The 18791-nt window shown below is 46.7% G+C and overlaps 1 protein-coding gene across 3 annotated transcripts in view; it reads left to right on the forward strand.

Moving 5' to 3' along the window:
- Window positions 1-18433, forward strand: part of abl1 (c-abl oncogene 1, non-receptor tyrosine kinase) — a 40936-nt gene extending 22503 nt beyond the window's left edge. For all 3 annotated transcript variants that reach the window (XM_076284234.1, XM_076284235.1, XM_076284236.1), the window contains exons 2-11: window positions 3440-3598; window positions 6273-6568; window positions 9478-9750; window positions 10572-10656; window positions 11028-11205; window positions 12555-12739; window positions 13110-13262; window positions 13556-13645; window positions 13866-13988; window positions 14740-18433. In XM_076284234.1, the coding sequence (XP_076140349.1) occupies window positions 3440-3598; window positions 6273-6568; window positions 9478-9750; window positions 10572-10656; window positions 11028-11205; window positions 12555-12739; window positions 13110-13262; window positions 13556-13645; window positions 13866-13988; window positions 14740-16415 (3218 nt within the window). In that variant the 3' untranslated portion in view covers window positions 16416-18433. The remainder of the gene's footprint in view (window positions 1-3439; window positions 3599-6272; window positions 6569-9477; window positions 9751-10571; window positions 10657-11027; window positions 11206-12554; window positions 12740-13109; window positions 13263-13555; window positions 13646-13865; window positions 13989-14739) is intronic.
- Window positions 18434-18791: the final 358 nt, after the last annotated feature.

Below are 18791 nucleotides of genomic sequence, written 5' to 3' on the forward strand. Positions count from 1 at the left end.
TTCTACCTTCACTTCCTGCTTTTTAGAAAAAGTGTGTGAGAAGTCTCAGACTTCCTTTGGAGGTGAGCAATGTGAGAGGCTTGGTATAATGGGGAAAGATCTAAAGAACTGAGGCTGTAGAGAACTGTTGAAAAACATGCTATTACAACGCTATTATGAAGCCCTGGCTGCATGCAGTGTTTCATAAAAGCATTATATCTTACTACAGGATTACCTCACTTCTTTTTGTTTTTCTTTCATTGGGGGCCTTTCTAATGAGTACCCAGGACCTTTACAGCAACTAAAACCCTTCTTGACTCCGGGATAGCATTCCCCATTTCTTTGACTTGAGTTGGTGTTTAGACCCCATCAATGTAAAGGCCCATTAAGCCTGTTGGTAACTCATCAGTGCTCACGCTTCAGGTCTCCACGGGCTTCTCCTGCAGAGCAGAGCACCAAACAGTTTAGCCTCCCTCTCTCTCTCTCTCTCTCTCTCTCTCTCTCTCTCTCTCTCTCTCTCTCTCTCTCTCTCTCTCTCTCTCTCTCTCTCTCTCTCTCTCTCTCTCTCTCTCTCTCTCTCTCCCTCTCTCCCTCTCTCTCCCTCTCTCTTATCAGCGGCTCCTCAGGAATGTTAATTTGCGCCCCGCTGGACCCTGGAGTGTTACAGGGCGACTGAAGGGTTTAAAGGCGTCCTTCAGTGGGGCTTGCCTGCGAGTGATGACATCTGACTATCAGTCCCATGACCGGGCGGTTTGGCCCAAGAGGACTGTGGAAGAGGCCCTGAGGTCCTGTGTTATGAAACGGGAGAGGCCACCTTAGAGAAGTGTGAAGCCCTGTGGATCGATTTTGGATTGGATGACATTGAAATAATTTTGAGTGAAGTCCATTTCTATCTCTTTTGTTTTTTGTTTTTCTATTCTCTTACTTTCTTTTCAATTTTTCAATTTTTGCAAAGTTTTGTTTGATTAAAGCGAAATAAGACTCAACGAACGCTTAAAATGGGCATATGAGTTGTAGCATGGATTGTAATGCCTGCACTGCCTCACTTAACTTAAAACCTCTATGTATGTTACAGCTGGTTTGCCCTCTTCTAAAGCAACCAGAGCAAGTCACTGGCCTATAATTGAAAATAAAGCCTGTGCGCTTCAGGAAATGAGAGACCGGCCTAACTGCGCTTAAGAGGAGGGTTACCAACTGCACTGCGCTTTTATTAAAGATCCCATCTCAGATTATTACCTCCTAATGCCGTCATCAGATCACACAGCGCACCAGGGCCAGGAAAATGCCACGGCTCCGCATGACATATTTTCTGGGAAAAGAGAGCGCCGTGCCATTGAGGATGCCGGGCGATTTTCCGGTTTTAAGAGAGAAACCGAGTGCAAGACACGCTCAAGGGTGCTAAAGGTGTATTATAGTCAATTGGCGTCATAGTCAGTAGTCAGTAACACATATATAGTCATTGTTGTCAGTAATACAGTAATACGGATGTGGAGTACTTATCACATCCTCCGCTGATGCAATGTAGATTTGCAGTTTTAGATTGACTTTTAGATAAGCAAGCAAGGAGTCGCTTTCAATGTCAACCCAATAACAACACCAACCCCAAACTGCAAAAGGAGCTCTTCATGGGCCGTGTTGCATCTACAGGCTCAACGAGGTGCTCTGTCTTTTTAAATAGCCTTGGCAACAAGTCATGCTATCTTCTCAACAAGAATTGTAGCTTGAACCATTCAGCACAATTCCTGTTGGTCAGCTGTTGCATTTTACATTAAGTCATGTGATAACAGTTAAACCACTTTGAGTGGAGCTTAATGATGGATGAGCAAAGGAAATTGCTGATTGTGGGAAAACTCGGTACTGTTGCTCATTTCGACCCACTCACCCTAAAGTATCCGGAGGGTGTCATCTGACGCATCAAAATTTCTTTTTGCACTTCATCCTGTCCACTGGTACTTCCTGACTAGCATATAAGGAAACAGAAACAAACTTCTGCTGGCTAATTTAATTTTCTTAACTTTCATTTTGAAATGGATTGAAAAGTTTGGCTGTAGGTCTTTTTTTTCTTTTTTTTTTTTAAGGAAATGGTGAGTGCAAGTTTGTACATCACTGTATGCAATATTACAAGCCAGTGCCAAGTACAAGTACAAGTACCAGTATCGCATTTCAGACATGTTATTCTGCATCCTGTCCCAGTCTGTGTGTATGGTTATGTAAAGCCTTGTATTCTTTTACAGAAGTGCACTCTGCCTTCACTCGTCTCCAGTACATCTGTGCAATCAGTGGCATTTGTTTTAACAAGAGATCATTGAATTTGTGTGAAAGATTCACTTGGGTCTCTGCAGTGAAGTGGAAAAAAAAAACACCGGCGCACCACCTGATTGCAGACGTCAGAAAAGGAGGCACAAAAATGTGCCATAATGGAGCACCTGCTCTAGATGGGGGTGTTGGAGGGGTCACATTCTAACACTGCACAAGTAACTCATTCAGTTGCCCGAGAGTCAAAACAACGCAATTAAACGCAACTGTTTTAGGAGTGCTTAGTTTAGAAAAAGTTCTCGCTTAGCAAATGACTTGTAAACTCTTGAGAGAGGTTCAGTGTGCTGAAAGCGACTGCTGTTATGCAAGGCTCGTGTCTTGTTGAGGACGGGTATGCTTTGTGCTTCTCAAAGTGAAGCATGCAAGGAATGTGGCATGTCCCCCCACACACTCTCCTGCACCCACTTTGACGCAGTTGTGTAGGACCTCTTATCTTGCTGGCCATGCAGGTGTCAAGCCAACTCAACTATTTATATTGAACACTGACTTCTGTGCAGACAACTAGCGAGTTCATGTAAAAGATATGGTCTCCATCACATGGTTCTATATGTTGGTATTATAACTGCCATTTAGAATAAAAAAGAAATGCTTGTCTAAAATCATCATCTTGTTTGACAGAGCAAGCATTAAGGTTGACTTTTTTGCTGGATAAACTAAAGCGTTGCCCTGTCATCAGTTGACTGATGGTGTATAATCCAGTGTTGTTACTTTAAGGGGAATATGTTCAATCTGTACTCCTGTCCTGTTTTGGTCATTCTTTCCGTTGTTTCATTACTATGGATAACGTTTTTCAAATGTGGAAAATAGAAAGGAAAAGTCAGTGCTGGAAAACTGGATAACTGACCCAATGGTGTTTCCAAAACAACCCTATCAGTTGGTAATATTACTTGTTTGAATTGATAATAGTCTAATATTTATTGATATTTTGTGTGCAGTTGTATGCAATTGTTTATAATTGTAACATTCTTTGCACTCCTTTGCTTCTGTGCTCCTGTACTATGGCCTTTGTTCTAGTGCCTGTGTGATTGGTTGATTGATGATATGGCGTTAATGTTCTCTGTGTGTTTGTGATTGGTTGGTTGATTTGATATGGCTTTATGTCCTCTGTGTGACTAACGTTTTCTCATGTCCTCCTGTGTTGCAGAACAGAGACCTGACTTTGAGCCCCAGGGTCTGTCGGAAGCAGCCCGTTGGAACTCCAAGGAGAACCTGCTAGCGGGACCCAGCGAAAATGACCCCAACCTGTTTGTGGCACTGTACGACTTTGTAGCAAGTGGGGACAACACTCTTAGCATAACTAAAGGTAAGAAAACACACACACACACAAAAAAACAGCCCTTAGTTATGTTTCTGGCCTTTAACAACCCAGGGTTTTTCCACTAAAATCACACCAGCCTGCATGAAATCATTAACAGCAGCCAATGCCCCTCAGACAGGAACCAGTGAATCAGTGAGTCAACATACACATTGTTTGAACCCCTCCCCCTCAGGGGCACGATTTCCACAGTGACCTTCCTGAACACCCTGCTGATGGGCAGCATGAGTGTGACCCCGCTGCGTGTGTGTGTGTGTGTGTGTGCATGTGTTTTATCAGTGAGGGTGAACCACTGTTTATCCTCTCCCGTGTCCGGCCTGTCAGGGGACAGACGTGACGTGACTAGCTGGAAACCCACATATTTGCTGTGCTGTGAAGTGCAGTACACACACACACACACACACACACACACACACACACACACACACACCTACTTCCTTTATCTCTATTCGTGCACAGATGATTTCTTTCAAATTTTTCCATCTGCAGGCCGTTGTTGAAAAAACAATGCAGCACCTGCACCACGATGAAAGATAGTGAGAGTAAGATGGAGGAAGAAGAATAGAGGCAGAGAGAGAGAGAGAGAGGTGAAGGAAATATATGAGATCCAGAATGGGAGAAGAAGGAAAGAATATTAAGGGTAGAGAGAGAAAGGAAAAGTGAGAGGATGAGTGAGAGGAAGGATGGAAAAGAGAGAGGGTGAAAGAGAGAAAGAGGGAGAAGGAGAGAGAGAGAGACAGAAAGAGTTGAATGCTGCAGCTGTGGAGACGCCGTTTATACCCCGGGAGGCCCAGAGACTTAAGAGGCTTTCGCTCTGGGTTTTAGGTTCAGCGGCCATAATGAGAGTGGAAGGGAGTTTTGATCACGGCTGACGTGAGATAAATCATCTCTCTCTCTCTCTCAGTCGCTCACTCTCTCTCTCTCTCTCCCTTTCTCTCTATCTCTCTGACTTTCTCTCTCCATCGGTTTTGCGAAAGACTAGAACACTCAGCTTTTTCACATCTTTTCCCCCACCCGAAGACGCAGTGAATCTGCAAAGGCTCGGACTGACTTGACAGATCTGTTGGAGCAGTTCAGTCCCCTACGGCATTTTGGCTGCATGCCCAGGCTGGAGCTCCATTGATCCTCTATAGGAATTAATTACACTTAGTAATTGAATGACTTCAGGCTGGCAGTGGAGTGTATTCAATAAAGAAATGCAATCTTAGGGAACTTATTTAGCTTCCAGAGTAAGTGAACTCATTGGGGGGGGGCTGTAGATATGTTAGAATAGTTATCATAACTCAGTATTTTTGTAATGTTTCACTGTGAGAGACAGGAGGGTGTTGAATCAGTCTGTCTGAAGCCCCCCCCCCCTTCATCACCACCACCACCACCACCACAACGAATGCTAATGGCTAACAGGCAATGAACCCCATGAGCAATGGAAAAAGACTGTTGGCTCACTATCTGGGCAAATATTACTCCGCATTCAGAGAATTTCTTTGCGACTGAGTCAAAGAGTCACCGTTTACGTGACGTGCTCTGCAGTGGGTAGCCTGGTGTTGTTTATCTGCTGGTGCTAAGAAATCGGTTTAAGAATAGCACAAGGTGTTTTCTACTAAGAGCGAGTGGTCTTCATTAGGGGGAACTGATGAGACAGACTGTTTTCCATTACTTCTATTACTTTCTATTACAACTCATTGTCGGCCAGGTCAGAATAGATAACCACAGATAGATGCATATCCCATGCTATTTTGGAATACCATGATGAGTTACCAGCCTGGACCAAGGTACTCATTCACAAGAACATCTGTGCCTGTTGTTTTTGTGGTCTCAATTTCACCCTCCTGTCATTTGGTGTTGGACTTAGTGTTTAACAGTTTCAGCTGTCACTCGGTGAGTGTAAGAAATAGCTCACATTTCCGTGGATACGAAGCCTGCTTTGATAATGGGCGAATAATTGTGACAACTAAGTCACAACATCCAGTCCAACATCAGTGTGTAAGACTGCATGTGTATTTGGCAAACACCAACATTGGCTTATTCCCAAGTGTCACAGAGAGCTACTTGCCTCCGATCAGGCTGGCTTGGTTCTACATCCTGTAATGAGACAAAAGCAGGCTAAATTCAGAGCAGCCTTCATACCCTATTGTGCTGTATGAATTGCCTTCACAATGGAATTACTGGAATGCGTGCATAAAATTCTCTATTCAAAGAATATGAAGGGGGATTTAGCAAAGGTACACTATAATTGTTCTCAAAATACAATGTGGTTTAATAGAAATTTGTACATATTTAATTAATGAAATGCTCATTGTTCAGTGACCGGTTGCATTGGTCATGTCATTCAGTTCATTCAGTTAGCTGAGAGAAGAAAAATGTACAGATTTCCCGATATATGTATTGTCAAATGTATCAAATGTATATTTCAGCAGAAGTGTTACTGTTGATGACTTCTCCTATCTCATGTTCCTCATTTATGTAACATATTTTTGTGTTTCCTTTAACTTAGCTGTCAGAAATAAGTGACATATGTACAAGCATAACTTAAGTTCAGAGTTAGGTGAAGTTAAGTTTCAACTTAAATGTCAAGCTTAGCTAAGTAATGTTACAAATTAAATTGAAACATAATTTGTAACTTAACTTTGTAACTTAATTTGTCCTCTTGTTGATCCTGTAGGAGAGAAGCTCCGTGTCCTGGGCTACAACCACAATGGCGAGTGGTGTGAGGCCCAGACGAAGAATGGCCAGGGATGGGTGCCTAGCAACTACATCACGCCGGTCAACAGCCTGGAGAAGCACAGCTGGTACCACGGGCCGGTGTCGCGCAACGCCGCCGAGTACCTGCTCAGCAGCGGCATCAACGGCAGCTTCCTGGTGCGGGAGAGCGAGAGCAGCCCGGGTCAGCGGTCCATCTCGCTACGCTACGAGGGACGCGTCTACCACTACCGCATCAACACGGCCTCCGACGGCAAGGTGAGCGCCTTCCACTGATGGGCACACTGTGTGTGTGTGTGTGTGTGTGTGTGTGAAAGTGTGCACACCTACACACACAAGTGTAGATTGCAGAGGTACAGCACATATTTTTGTGTGTGCACACATATATACACACACACACACACTAGGGTGCAGCATACCTGCACTCGTGCTGTTTATATGAAGACACAGAAGCACATTCACATAAGTAGGAGACACACAAATACACATACCATTATGCGCACATCCTCTCCTCAGTTATACCACACTCACATAGGTTACACACAGACTCACAGACACACTCACTTCACATATAGAGAAGCCCACATGCTCGCTATATCTGTCTCTGCCTCATGAGCACATGAGCAAGCACGCCAGTCTTTATGACATTTGGTCATACGTTCCAGTCCTTAGGCGTTTGCCTTGTCATTAGCATTACACAGATGCTCCAACACTCCTCTTCGAACAGACCACCTCAGGTCACCAGCTCGACATGAAACGGTGGGAAAATCACACGCTCACTCTTCCCTTCACAACCCTTTTTTTTTTTTTTTTTTTTCACGAGGAGACGCTCGTTCAGACAAGCCTGAGGCACACCGGAGGGTCTGGGGCAGACATCACACAGTCAGATGTTCCTGACCTCGCTGGTCAGGCAGCCTGGCCAAACCACCAGCAGGGACCGTAGAGAAAGGGGGGGGGGGGGGGGTGAGGTGGGGAGGGATGAGGAGAATGCAGTGGGTTTGTGGTGGGGTGGGGTGCGTCAGCGTCACGCCGTGTTGCACTGGGCTGCGCCTGACCGGCGACTCTGTGGCCAGCTGTCGGCGCTCGTCTCTGCACCACCAAGGAGCCGGTGTAGAATGTGAGGCCAGAGAAGAATTCCCAGAAAGAAGGAGACTTCAAAAGTCTGTTCTGAACTTGACCAGGTGACTGTGTAGATAGAACACACATACACACGCACATACATATACACACACACACACATATACATATACACACACACACACACATGCACACGCACACGCACATACACATACACATACACACACACATACACACGCACATACAAACACACACACATACACACGTCTTTCTGTGTCTTTCTGTCTCTCCCTCTCTCTCTCTTTCTCTTTCTCTTTCATTTCATACACACACATCCCTGTTTCTCTCCGAGACACTCTGACACACACACACGCACACACACACACACACTCACAGACACATTGATCCAACCTCACCACACTCTGAGGGAGAGCATGTCTCCCCTGTCTCGGCCGCTCTCCCGCTGACCCTCAGCATCACTCGGTCTGGCTCCTACAGCTGGACCCTGCTGGGTTTCCATTAAGCGCTCTGGAATGCCAAGAGTCTCCAGTGACTCCACTGTGCGATACTTCACCTCCCCTCCAGCGCTCTCCAGCATACATACACGCACGCACACATACACATACGCACGCACACACGCACGCATACACACACACACACACACACACACACACACACACACACACGCTTGCGCACACACACACACACACACACACATACATACACACACACACACACATGCACACTCAAACACAAACATGCACGCAGACACACACACGTGCACACTTACACGCACATACACACACACACGCATGCAGACACACACAAACATGCACGCAGACACACACACACACACTCAAACACAAACATACACGCAGACACACACGCGTGCACATGCAGACACACACACACACACACACACACACACACACACACACACACACACACACACACTCTAACACAAACATGCACCCAGACACACACGCGTACACGCACACACACGCACAAACACGCAAAGACACGCACACACCCACACACACAGATGCACGTATGGCTTATCAGAATGCCCCAGATTCCTGTGGAATTTAACAGCAGGTCCCCTCTGCTGTGGGAGCACCGGGCCCAGCTCAGCTGAGTGAACAACACACACACACACACACACACACACACACCCCTCAGTGGGTCAGAAATCAGTTTCAGTGTTTCACGTAAGCACACAGACCTCAGTAGGTCAAAATTGAGTTTCAGTGCTGTGTGTACACACACACGCACACACACGCACGCACACACACACACAGCTGAGTTGGTCACAAAGGAGTTTTAGTGCTTCTTATACACACAGACAATTTGATAAGTAAAAACTAGTGGGAACAAGTGGGATTTGGACATTGAATCTTCAGAACAAAATGGAAAAGCGCTGTAGATGGAATGCTTTAACATGGCCGACTGAAGCAATGCACAGCTGGCTTTTGGATGCAGTGACGGAGAGTTTGGCAGACAAAAATGCCGGACACCATCATCATCATTAGATGAATCACGTGGTCCTGTTGCTTTTTTATTTCAATCAAGTCAGCCAAGGGACTTTTTAGCAGCCAACAGTCTACATTTTAGTGCAAAATCACATGATTTCAGTACATCAGGAACCCAATGTAAGCTTTAATTCAACGTTTTGATTTGTCTAGGTTCCTGTGTAATTGCTCCCAGCGGTCATAACTGATATTGTTTACTTTGCCTGTTTACAAACCCCTTTCTTTCTTTCCTTCCTTCCCTTCCTTATTTTTATTTCCATCCTTTTTTCCTAGTTTTTGCTTTCCTTATTCATCCTGTCCATTGCTACCCCCCCCCCCCCCCACTCCCACCACCACCACCTCTATTTTTCCCAGGATTCAATTCAAAAGGTCCCCCTTTTACTTTTGTCCAGCCCTTTGTCTTTCTGCCTTTCCTTCTCTTCTCCGGTCTCCAGTCCCTGGTCACCTCACTTCTCAACCTTATTTATGTATTTAGCGTCTTTAACAATGGACATTGTCTCGGAGAGCTTTCACCAACCCCTCTTCCCCTCCCCCTCCGTCTCTCTCCCTCTCTGTGTCCAGCTGTACGTGTCGTCGGACAGCCGCTTCAACACGCTGGCGGAGCTGGTGCACCACCACTCCACGGTGGCCGACGGGCTCATCACCACGCTGCACTACCCGGCGCCCAAGCGCAACAAGCCCACCGTCTACGGCGTGTCGCCCAACTACGACAAGTGGGAGATGGAGCGCACCGACATCACCATGAAGCACAAGCTGGGCGGCGGTCAGTACGGAGAGGTCTATGAGGGAGTCTGGAAGAAGTACAACCTCACCGTGGCCGTCAAGACCCTGAAGGTGTGGTAAACTGCAGTGATGCTCTTAGACATGACTTACAGTAATTTCCTGTGTATTAGCCGCATTGTGTATAAACCATAGGACAGTGTTTTATGCAAGTTAAAAAAACAAAACCATATTAATACCATATTAACTGCTCCTGTGTATTAACCTCATAGCTCAATTGCAAAATCAATGTATAAACTGCGGCTAATAGTTGGGAAATTACGGTATTATATGGTTTATTACTTATTTGGGTACTTCTACCATGAAGTATGTTTATGGGGTTATGGTGGGCCCTGGTGTTTAATTACGGGACTTGAGCACTACATTTCGCTGTTGGAATGACAATACAGTAAAGATTCTTAAATCCTTGAAACAAATTCACTATCCCTGCCAGAAAATTCCATCATGAACATTCAAACTCCTCTCTTTAATACCCGGGGTAATTATACTATGAGAGACTTAAGGAAGTCTACAGTTCCTCCCACGAGCAACATTTTTTGGATTCATGCAAATAATGCTTTGTATATTCTCTGACGGGTGGAAGAGTATAATGTAAACCTGTATGCTTCAGTGTAGGCCACAATGACAATTGTCTTTGGGAATCAATTCTAAAAAGGATATGAGATTGGATAGTGGTACTGCATTCAGGGCCTAGTTTGTCCCCACCTGCTGTCTGTAATGTGTCATTACAGAAAGCATGCAATGGACAAATGGACCGCTATAGCGTTTAAATGCATGTTAGCCTCGTTATGGTGTTAGCTGCTAATGGAATGCTGCTAATGCACTTTTCGAGGTTTAGCAGATTTAAGGGTTAAAATATATGCGCAATCCTTCAGGAGGACACTATGGAGGTGGAGGAGTTCCTCAAGGAGGCTGCTGTCATGAAAGAAATCAAACACCCAAACCTGGTGCAGCTTCTCGGTGAGTTGAGGCCCACTGCTGCTTTGAACAGTGCGCTGAACAGCTGAGAACAAAATTGAATTTCAAATATATAAATATGGATTAGTACAAATGGGCCTAGCACAGGCCATATAGAGAAATATATGCAGTGATACGCCAGATATGTAGTGATAATTTGAGACCCATCATAAACCATTTGAAGTTTGCAACAGTAAGACAGTAACTTGTTATTGGCATATTTCTGACTACTGGACTTCTAACTGAGTGTGACTTAATTGATACTGATACTGGTCCAGTGACATGGCTCTTGTTAATGATAAATATGCACTCGTTTCTGAAGTCGGGGATCTGCTGGTGATGCTTCCGTTAATCCTGTCTCACCTGCACCTCAGGTGTGTGCACGCGGGAGCCGCCCTTCTACATCATCACGGAGTTCATGACGCACGGCAACCTGCTGGACTACCTGCGCGAGTGCAACCGCGAGGAGGTGAACGCCGTGGTGCTGCTCTACATGGCCACGCAGATCTCCTCTGCCATGGAGTACCTGGAGAAGAAGAACTTCATCCACAGGTGCGCAGGACCCCCGCACACTCCACCCTCACGCTGCCCTGTCTGCACACACCTGTCCACGGCTTGTTACGCTGTCTACCTCATACTTCTTACGAGGGCTGACAGTCAACAAGGAGTTCATGAATTTGATGTATACAAAAAATACATTTCTTTATGGAATGCCTTATAATATGGTGTTTTTGAGAACCGAGGGCTTCTTTGAAAAAAAGATGCAAGGACTCGCCTTGTTAAATAAAATATGGGTTCCTACAGATTTCCGTCATTTAAAACTGTAAAACCTGTTATACACCAATCAATATTTTAACAAAAGCATTAAAGGGGTGAAGTGTAGAATTCTGTAGAATTTGAGTGGTCTTGAACGCACCATTACATTCACAGCAGCAATGTCCCACTCACTTGTGTGTTGTACTTGATACGCTATGCATGTGCACACTATATATCAAATCCAGGTGCCATAGGCTACAGTCGATTGCTGAGGTGTCCGAATCCGCCTGTGTCAAAGTGTTTACCATTCAGCCCCTGGCTCCCTCTGTCAGTCAGATAGATAAGCCATCAGTAAGGGAGTGGAGGCAGGTATGGGGAAGGGCCTACCTGTCGAGCTGCCTACCTGTCCTGCCTCGGCCTGTTTAATGACGGCTCCCCGAGACCCGTTGTGATTTACGGAGGTTGCTCTGCTCCTCACGCCTGTTGGGACCCGGCCTGCGATCGAAGCACGCATACCAGTCGCGTCACGAAGGGCTGAGACAAACACACACATAGCTCCGCTGGGGAATGTTTTGATTAGGTGCCAGTCACAGAGGTGATCCATCGGGTCTCGACTTGGTTGTGATTCCAGCTCAGTGTTCCTTCCACTCGCACATCGCATTTAACACTATCAATCCACACTGATTCAGCGTGTGGTCAAAACGAGTATGACATACGACATTCTTGTCTCTCCTGTGTGAGTTTGACACGATCAGTTGAAAAATATTCAGTTTGTCATCACATAAACAGTTTGATGAGTTAACTGCTGAGTGATTGAATGGGTATGTGTGTGAAATTCCTTGTGCCATCATCATTCTTTCTTAATCACTGAATGTGAGCGAAGCTGTATGGCCTCAGGCACGTTTGTTGGACTGAAGCCTAACAAATGGTCTCTGAGGGAATATTTCTCACCACACAAATCACTATAAAGCCCTGAGGATAGGAAGTTTTGCCCAAATCTGAACTTCTGATTAGATCTGAACATTTGATTAGGTATTTTTATGTGAGTCGTTCACTCCCAGGCAAGGCAAACTCCATCTGATCTGTGCCAAATGTGCATTCCTCATATTTTTATCTCAATATATCCTTGATTGTGGTGTTCACAGGGACCTGGCTGCCCGTAACTGCTTGGTCGGGGAGAACCACTTGGTGAAGGTGGCCGACTTCGGCCTGAGTCGGCTGATGACGGGAGACACGTACACAGCCCACGCCGGCGCCAAATTCCCGATCAAGTGGACCGCCCCAGAGAGCCTGGCCTACAACAAGTTCTCCATTAAATCCGACGTGTGGGGTGAGTGTCTGTCTGAAGGAGCTAGGAAAGCAAGTGGCCCTGTTAGTGCGCTCTGAAAGCATCCTTTGTTTCAAGGAGCCTTGAAGCTCTCTAGGGTAAAAATATCATCATAGCCCTTTAAAATATTCAATGATTCTTATGATATCATTCTGAATGAGCTTGATTCTCAATGACTCATAATGTCTCACAGATTCTTGTAATAGCAATGGTACCCTCCTGGGAGTGATGAGGATGTATTAGTAATGGGCTGTATTTGAATACTTTTCATGCACAGCTGCAAAAGCAGTCTTTAGCTATGAGAATTGTGATGTTTATTAGTACAATTTGCATTAAATATATATTGATGTCAAAACGTCTGTGTGTTTGACAGCGTTTGGTGTTCTGCTGTGGGAGATCGCCACCTATGGGATGTCCCCTTACCCAGGGATTGACTTGTCCCAGGTGTACGAGCTGCTGGAGAAGGACTACCGCATGGACCGGCCCGAGGGCTGCCCTGAGAAAGTCTACGAGCTCATGAGAGCCTGTGAGTAAACCGCCTCTGGATAGATATATAGAAAGAGACAGAGACGGAGGAGGTGTAACCATGGCAGCATATTTTGACTGCAGGGTTTTAGTAATGTTTGAGGAAAAAAATTTGTTGATCATCCATGGTCTTGTAAGTCATACTAGGTATTGTGTTACAGGCACCATCTCCTCTTAAAGAGTAAAAACAAACATAACCTATCCTAGACTATTGGAAATGTTGTAGTGTTTTTGTACTTAGTCATGGTGTAGCTGTAGTGTGTGTGTGTGCTGAGAGCTGTGTTAATCCTCCAGGCTGGAGATGGAACCCTCAGGAGCGGCCATCCTTCGCTGAGACCCACCAGGCGTTTGAGACCATGTTCCAGGAGTCCAGCATCTCCGACGGTACGTTTTCACCCATCCTAGAGTAGCAGTTTTCACCCTCATTAAGTTCACCATTGCATCTTAACATGGTTCACCTTTAGTATGTTCACCACTACTTCATTAAGTTCTGCACTGTTCTGCACTGGGCCATTCCAAGTGCACACAGTGAAAGCTACATTTGTGCTGTATCTCAAACTGTGTGTGTGTGTGTGTGTGTGTGTGTGTGTGTGTGTGTGTGCAGAGGTGGAGAAGGAGCTGGGGAAGAAGGGGAAGAAGATGACCCTGGGCCCCATCCAGCAGGCTCCAGAGCTGCCCACTAAGACCAGGACGCTGCGCAGGAACGGCAAAGATGGAGACAGCCCAGGTACACCCGCCTACCTACATGCATGCTCTCCACAATTCATTTCATGCTGTCATTAAGAGAAGCCATTAGAATCCAGATCACTCTTTCATTAAGAGGTCATTAGAATCCAAATCACTCTTTCATTAAGAGGTCATTAGAATCCAAATCACTCTTTCATTAAGAAGTCATAGGAATCAAGATCACTCTTTTATTAAAGGCACCCTTAAGAGTTTTTTTTTTACCTTAATATAACATTTCCAAAATAATTTTGATGACTCATAACCTCATAACATGACGAACGGCATTCTGCCATTGTCTTGCATTGTCAGCAACTTTTTGTGTTCGGGTTGGAGCACTGCCCCCCTTTGGAATCGAAATGGAAAAGCTGCTATGCTACAGGGGGACCCCAAGAGCAAATCTTCTTTAGTGTTGCTTTAAGAGAATTAGAATCCAGATCTGTCTTTCATTAGTCCAGCTGAACTTCCAAAAGATCATTTAAAGCAGTATCTCTATCTGCTCTGTCAGAAACGGGTAGTCAATGTCTGTTGACCGCTGAATTGCAGAGAGGTCTTTTAGTGCCATTGTAAACCATTTGATATGTCAGTGACTGGGAGTAACTTTTGTATAGTTGATGATATTTTTAATATTAGATCATTGTTATATACACAGTTAAAGTTAGTTATAGTGGATATACTGAGAGCTTTAGGCACCAGGAACTCTTCACGGTGAGAGAGCAGTGCTCATTACTGGCCCTGGGTTCTGTGTGTTGCAGATGCTGCGGAGCCCGAGGTGGCCGTGTCGCCCATGCTGCCCAGGAAAGAGCGCCCCCAGCTGGACAGCAACCTGAACGAGGACGAGCGCCTGCTGCCCAAGGACAAGTCGCGCACCAACCTCTTCCCCAACCTCTTCCCCAGCCTCATCAAGAAGAATAAGAAGAAGACGGCGCCCGCCCCGCCCAAGCGCAGCAGCTCCTTCAACAACGGCCAGTCGCCCTTCAGTGACCACAGCCATGGCATCGATACCGTCAAGTTCCTGGGCACGTCCAACAACAATGGAGCGAGTGGCGGCATCACCAATGGCGCCCCTACCTACCCTGGCCCTCTCTTCCCCCACCACTCACGTAAGAAGGCCATTCCCCCTGGCAGACTGGCCGGGACTCCGCCGGGCGACGAGGATGGTGTGTCCAACTCGACGCATTTCCTCCGCTCGGCATCAGCCTCTGGGTCAAGCGGAAGTCGGACCGAGTGGAGGTCGGTCACGCTCCCTCGCGACGTGCCGTCGCGCAATTTCGACTCGGGCACATTAGGCGGGGGCAAGCCCGCCCTGCCCCGCAAGCGGGCCAGCGAGCAGAAGTCCTCGGGCGACGCCTCGGCCGCGACCCCGCGCATGGGCGGCGCGCTGACGCCTCCCCCGCGTCTCCCCAAGAAGTTCGAGGAGCCTGCTGGTGACGACGCAGCAGAGACCAGCCCGGCGTCCAGCTCGCAGACGGTCACGCCCAAGCTGAGCCGGCGGCCGCAGACCCAGAACCAGTTGTCGTCGCCGTCGTCGGACAAGACCAGCGCCCTGCAGGCCGAGCTGCTCAAGCCCAACGTCTTCTCGCCTCTGGGGGCGGCTGGCGACGAGTGCCGCGCTCGCCGCCACAAGCACCCGCTGGACCCCCCCGTGCAGAGGGAGCGCGTCAAGTTCCAGAAGCCCAAGCCGGCGCCGCCTCCTCCCCCGCCCTCAAGCGGCAAGGCGGGCAAGCTGTCGTCGCGGAGCCCCACTCACGAGCACCATTCCTCCTCGTCCTCTTCTCCGTCGGACCCCAAAGCCAAAGGCGGCTCTGAGGGCAGCCCCGCCAGCTCCCCCTCCGAGCTCGGCAAGAGCTTCCTACCGTCAGACGGCTCCGCTAAGAAACTCCCCGGGCTGTCCAGCGCCTCCTCCAAAGTGCAGGCGTCCAAAACCTCCTCCTCCTCCTCCTCCTCCTCCTCCTCCTCCTCCGCCGCCGTGTCCCCAACGAGCGCGCCACTCGGCTTAGGCGGGAGGTCCTCACCGGGCGATTCGCCGCTAGCGTCGACGCCGTTCTCGGCGTCGATTCGCCGCTCGCTGCGCAAGACGCGCCAGCCGGCCGAGCGGCTCTCCAGCTCAGCCATCACGCGCGACATGCTGCTGGAGAGCACTGAACTGCTGCGCGACGCCATCGGCCGCAACTCGGAGCAGACGGGCAGCCACAGTGCCGTGCTGGAGGCCGGCAAAAACCTGTCCAAGTACTGCGCCAGCTACGTGGAGTCCATCCAGCAGATGCGCAACAAGTTTGCCTTCCGCGAGGCCATCAACAAGCTGGAGAGCAGCCTGCGCGAGCTCCAGATCTGCCCGACGGCCAGCAACTCCGCCAATGCCGGGCAGCCGCCGGACTTCAGCAAGCTGCTCTCCTCCGTCAAGGAGATCAGCGACATCGTGCAGAGGTAGCGGAACGGAGCTTTGCATATGTGTACATGTGTGTGTGTGACTGTGTGTGTGTGTGAGTGTGTGAGAGAGAGGGAAAGAGAAAGAGATCTGGAAGGGGTTAGAGGACGGACTGGACCTCATAGTGGAGGACTGACCCTAAGGCCTGCAGCAGTGGTGACACAGTCGACACACCACTGATGGTGCAAAATAAAGGAAACTGTCATCAGTGGTTCTGGTAGTGGTTGAACACGGGGAAGGGTGAGGGGTGGGGTGGGGGGTGGGGGCTTGTGAGCACTACCGCACATTTAAGAAAGAAAAAAAAAACTACACAAACATGTTCACCTCCTCTCACCCTCTGCCAAAGATTGGAGGATGCACCCAAACACTAAGTGTCTTGTTATTGTGCACAAAACCTTTTTGTTGATGTTTGTTTTTCCTTTTTGTTGGGGTTTGTTCTTTATAATCATAAAATATATATGTATGAATGCAACTCAACTGTGGCCTTCTGAAGGCCTGGGCCCAATTCCGCCTCACTTGAATTTTTTCTCATCAGATGGTTCTCCAGAGTATATCACCCAATGTTGTTCTTTTAAAAATAGTATTATGGTATACCTATCTTTCTATTGTTTCCTCTTTTGTAGTGTTGACTGAAAAAAATCCCCTTTCCCTTTACAGAAGACAGAGCCTCCTAAAAAAAAGAATCTAATCCAGTTGCCTTTCGAATCTAAAGTGATAGATAGTGTTCATGAGTGTGGCATCGTTTGTATCACTTGTGGCGTTTTTTCCAAGGCCACAACTCTTCTGCACCCTCTTTCTCCCCAATTCTGTCACCAGCCCTACTGCTTAACTGCAAACTCTGTGCTCCAGTTCTCAATTTTGTGTGATGTCAGTGCTCCCTTGGTATGAGGTGTGATTGGGCGTCGATGTCGGGCCTGATTGGATGCAAGCGAGACATCGAATAGCAATACTGTGCCATGCATGATGTGATTGGAGGAACAAGGGGAACAGGCCAAGGAAGTGAGTGTTTGTGGCCATGATGTCATAGAACCACACTTGCCTTCTCGAGAACGGGTGCCCTATGGATAAAAAACACTATCATTGGGAATCGCATGCTGTGATTCTCAAAGACTGCCAGCTCTGATACCAGTGTTGTGGCCTTATAAGGGACATCTTTTTTTTTTTACTACAAGTATCAGGAATCAAAAATGTGTTGTCTTCACAAGGAGGTGCTTGGAGTGAGTCTAATTCCATACCGAACACTACTGTTTCCAGAGAATGTCGGGAAAAAGGACAAGGAATCTCGAGCATGGAAAGGATCAGGAATATTGAGCATGGTATACGAATGTTGTTACGGCTTTGTGATGTCATCTGAGAGAAAACCGTGAATGCCTACCTTCGTTTATGACGCCATTTCATCATGATCTTGTCAATCAGACCCTTCAAACTCTTGATACTAAAGAGTTGTTGTCAAGTGGACCACTTGTACACGTCACCCCAAACTCGAGCATGGTGAAATTGCTTCATGACTAGTAGATGCTTTTGCCTTTTGTCTTACACAAAATGGTTATCCGTGATGGTTAATCATGCCTTTCCATTTTTTAAAAAGCAAAATAAGAGACAAATTAAGTACTTACCAAACAAAGGAATCTCCACTGTATAGTCCACAACTATCTACTAAAGATGTTCCTATTCATTTTGAAGTGTTTTCTAAGTATTGAAATAATGTGTTTGTTTTGTTCAGTATTAGTTTGCTGTTTTTCCGACTCCTTTGCCCTCGGACTGCGATGCCTGAGGATGACGCCAACCACAAGCTGCCTTTGTTTTTTTTTTACTCTCACATGGTACTGTCATACACATGTTTTTTTTTCTACTTCAATCATGCCACTACATTTTTTTTCCTTTTCCCTTTTGTATCCGAGCCGCGTCATGTTTTAGACTAATTTTGCTCTTTGTAAATATGCATTTTCTCCTTTCCATGTGTTCCTTTCTGTAATCTTGGTGCAATTCTTGTTGCATAAAAATACAGATTTGCGACTTGAGAGCTGTGATGTTTGATTCCATTTTTCTAAGATTAATGTTAATATTGGTGTTTGCTGGAAGCAACTATCATCAATTATCAGTTATTTATACGGATATACCTACATATGCAAATGAAAAAGTTTTTTTTAATGACCTGCTGAACCCTGGTTATTCCACTTTTAAAGTTAGTTTCTGAGGGCCTCTTAAAATGCAGTCATCCCCAAACAACTTGTAATCCAGTGTTGTTTTCAGGTTCTCTGTGGCAAAATTTATTTAAAATCTGAAATTTGACAACCTGAATACACCAAATGTTGTACCATTACTGAAAACCAGCAATTCCGCCCCCTGCTGACTCAATCTACACGTCAAACTATTGGC

This window comes from Alosa pseudoharengus, unplaced genomic scaffold (genome assembly GCF_046254945.1).
Source record: "Alosa pseudoharengus isolate Yale_2024_CS ecotype anadromous, Long Island Sound unplaced genomic scaffold, YU_APseudo_1.1 YU_APseudo_1.1_scf_14, whole genome shotgun sequence".
Lineage (NCBI taxonomy): Eukaryota > Metazoa > Chordata > Actinopteri > Clupeiformes > Clupeidae > Alosa > Alosa pseudoharengus.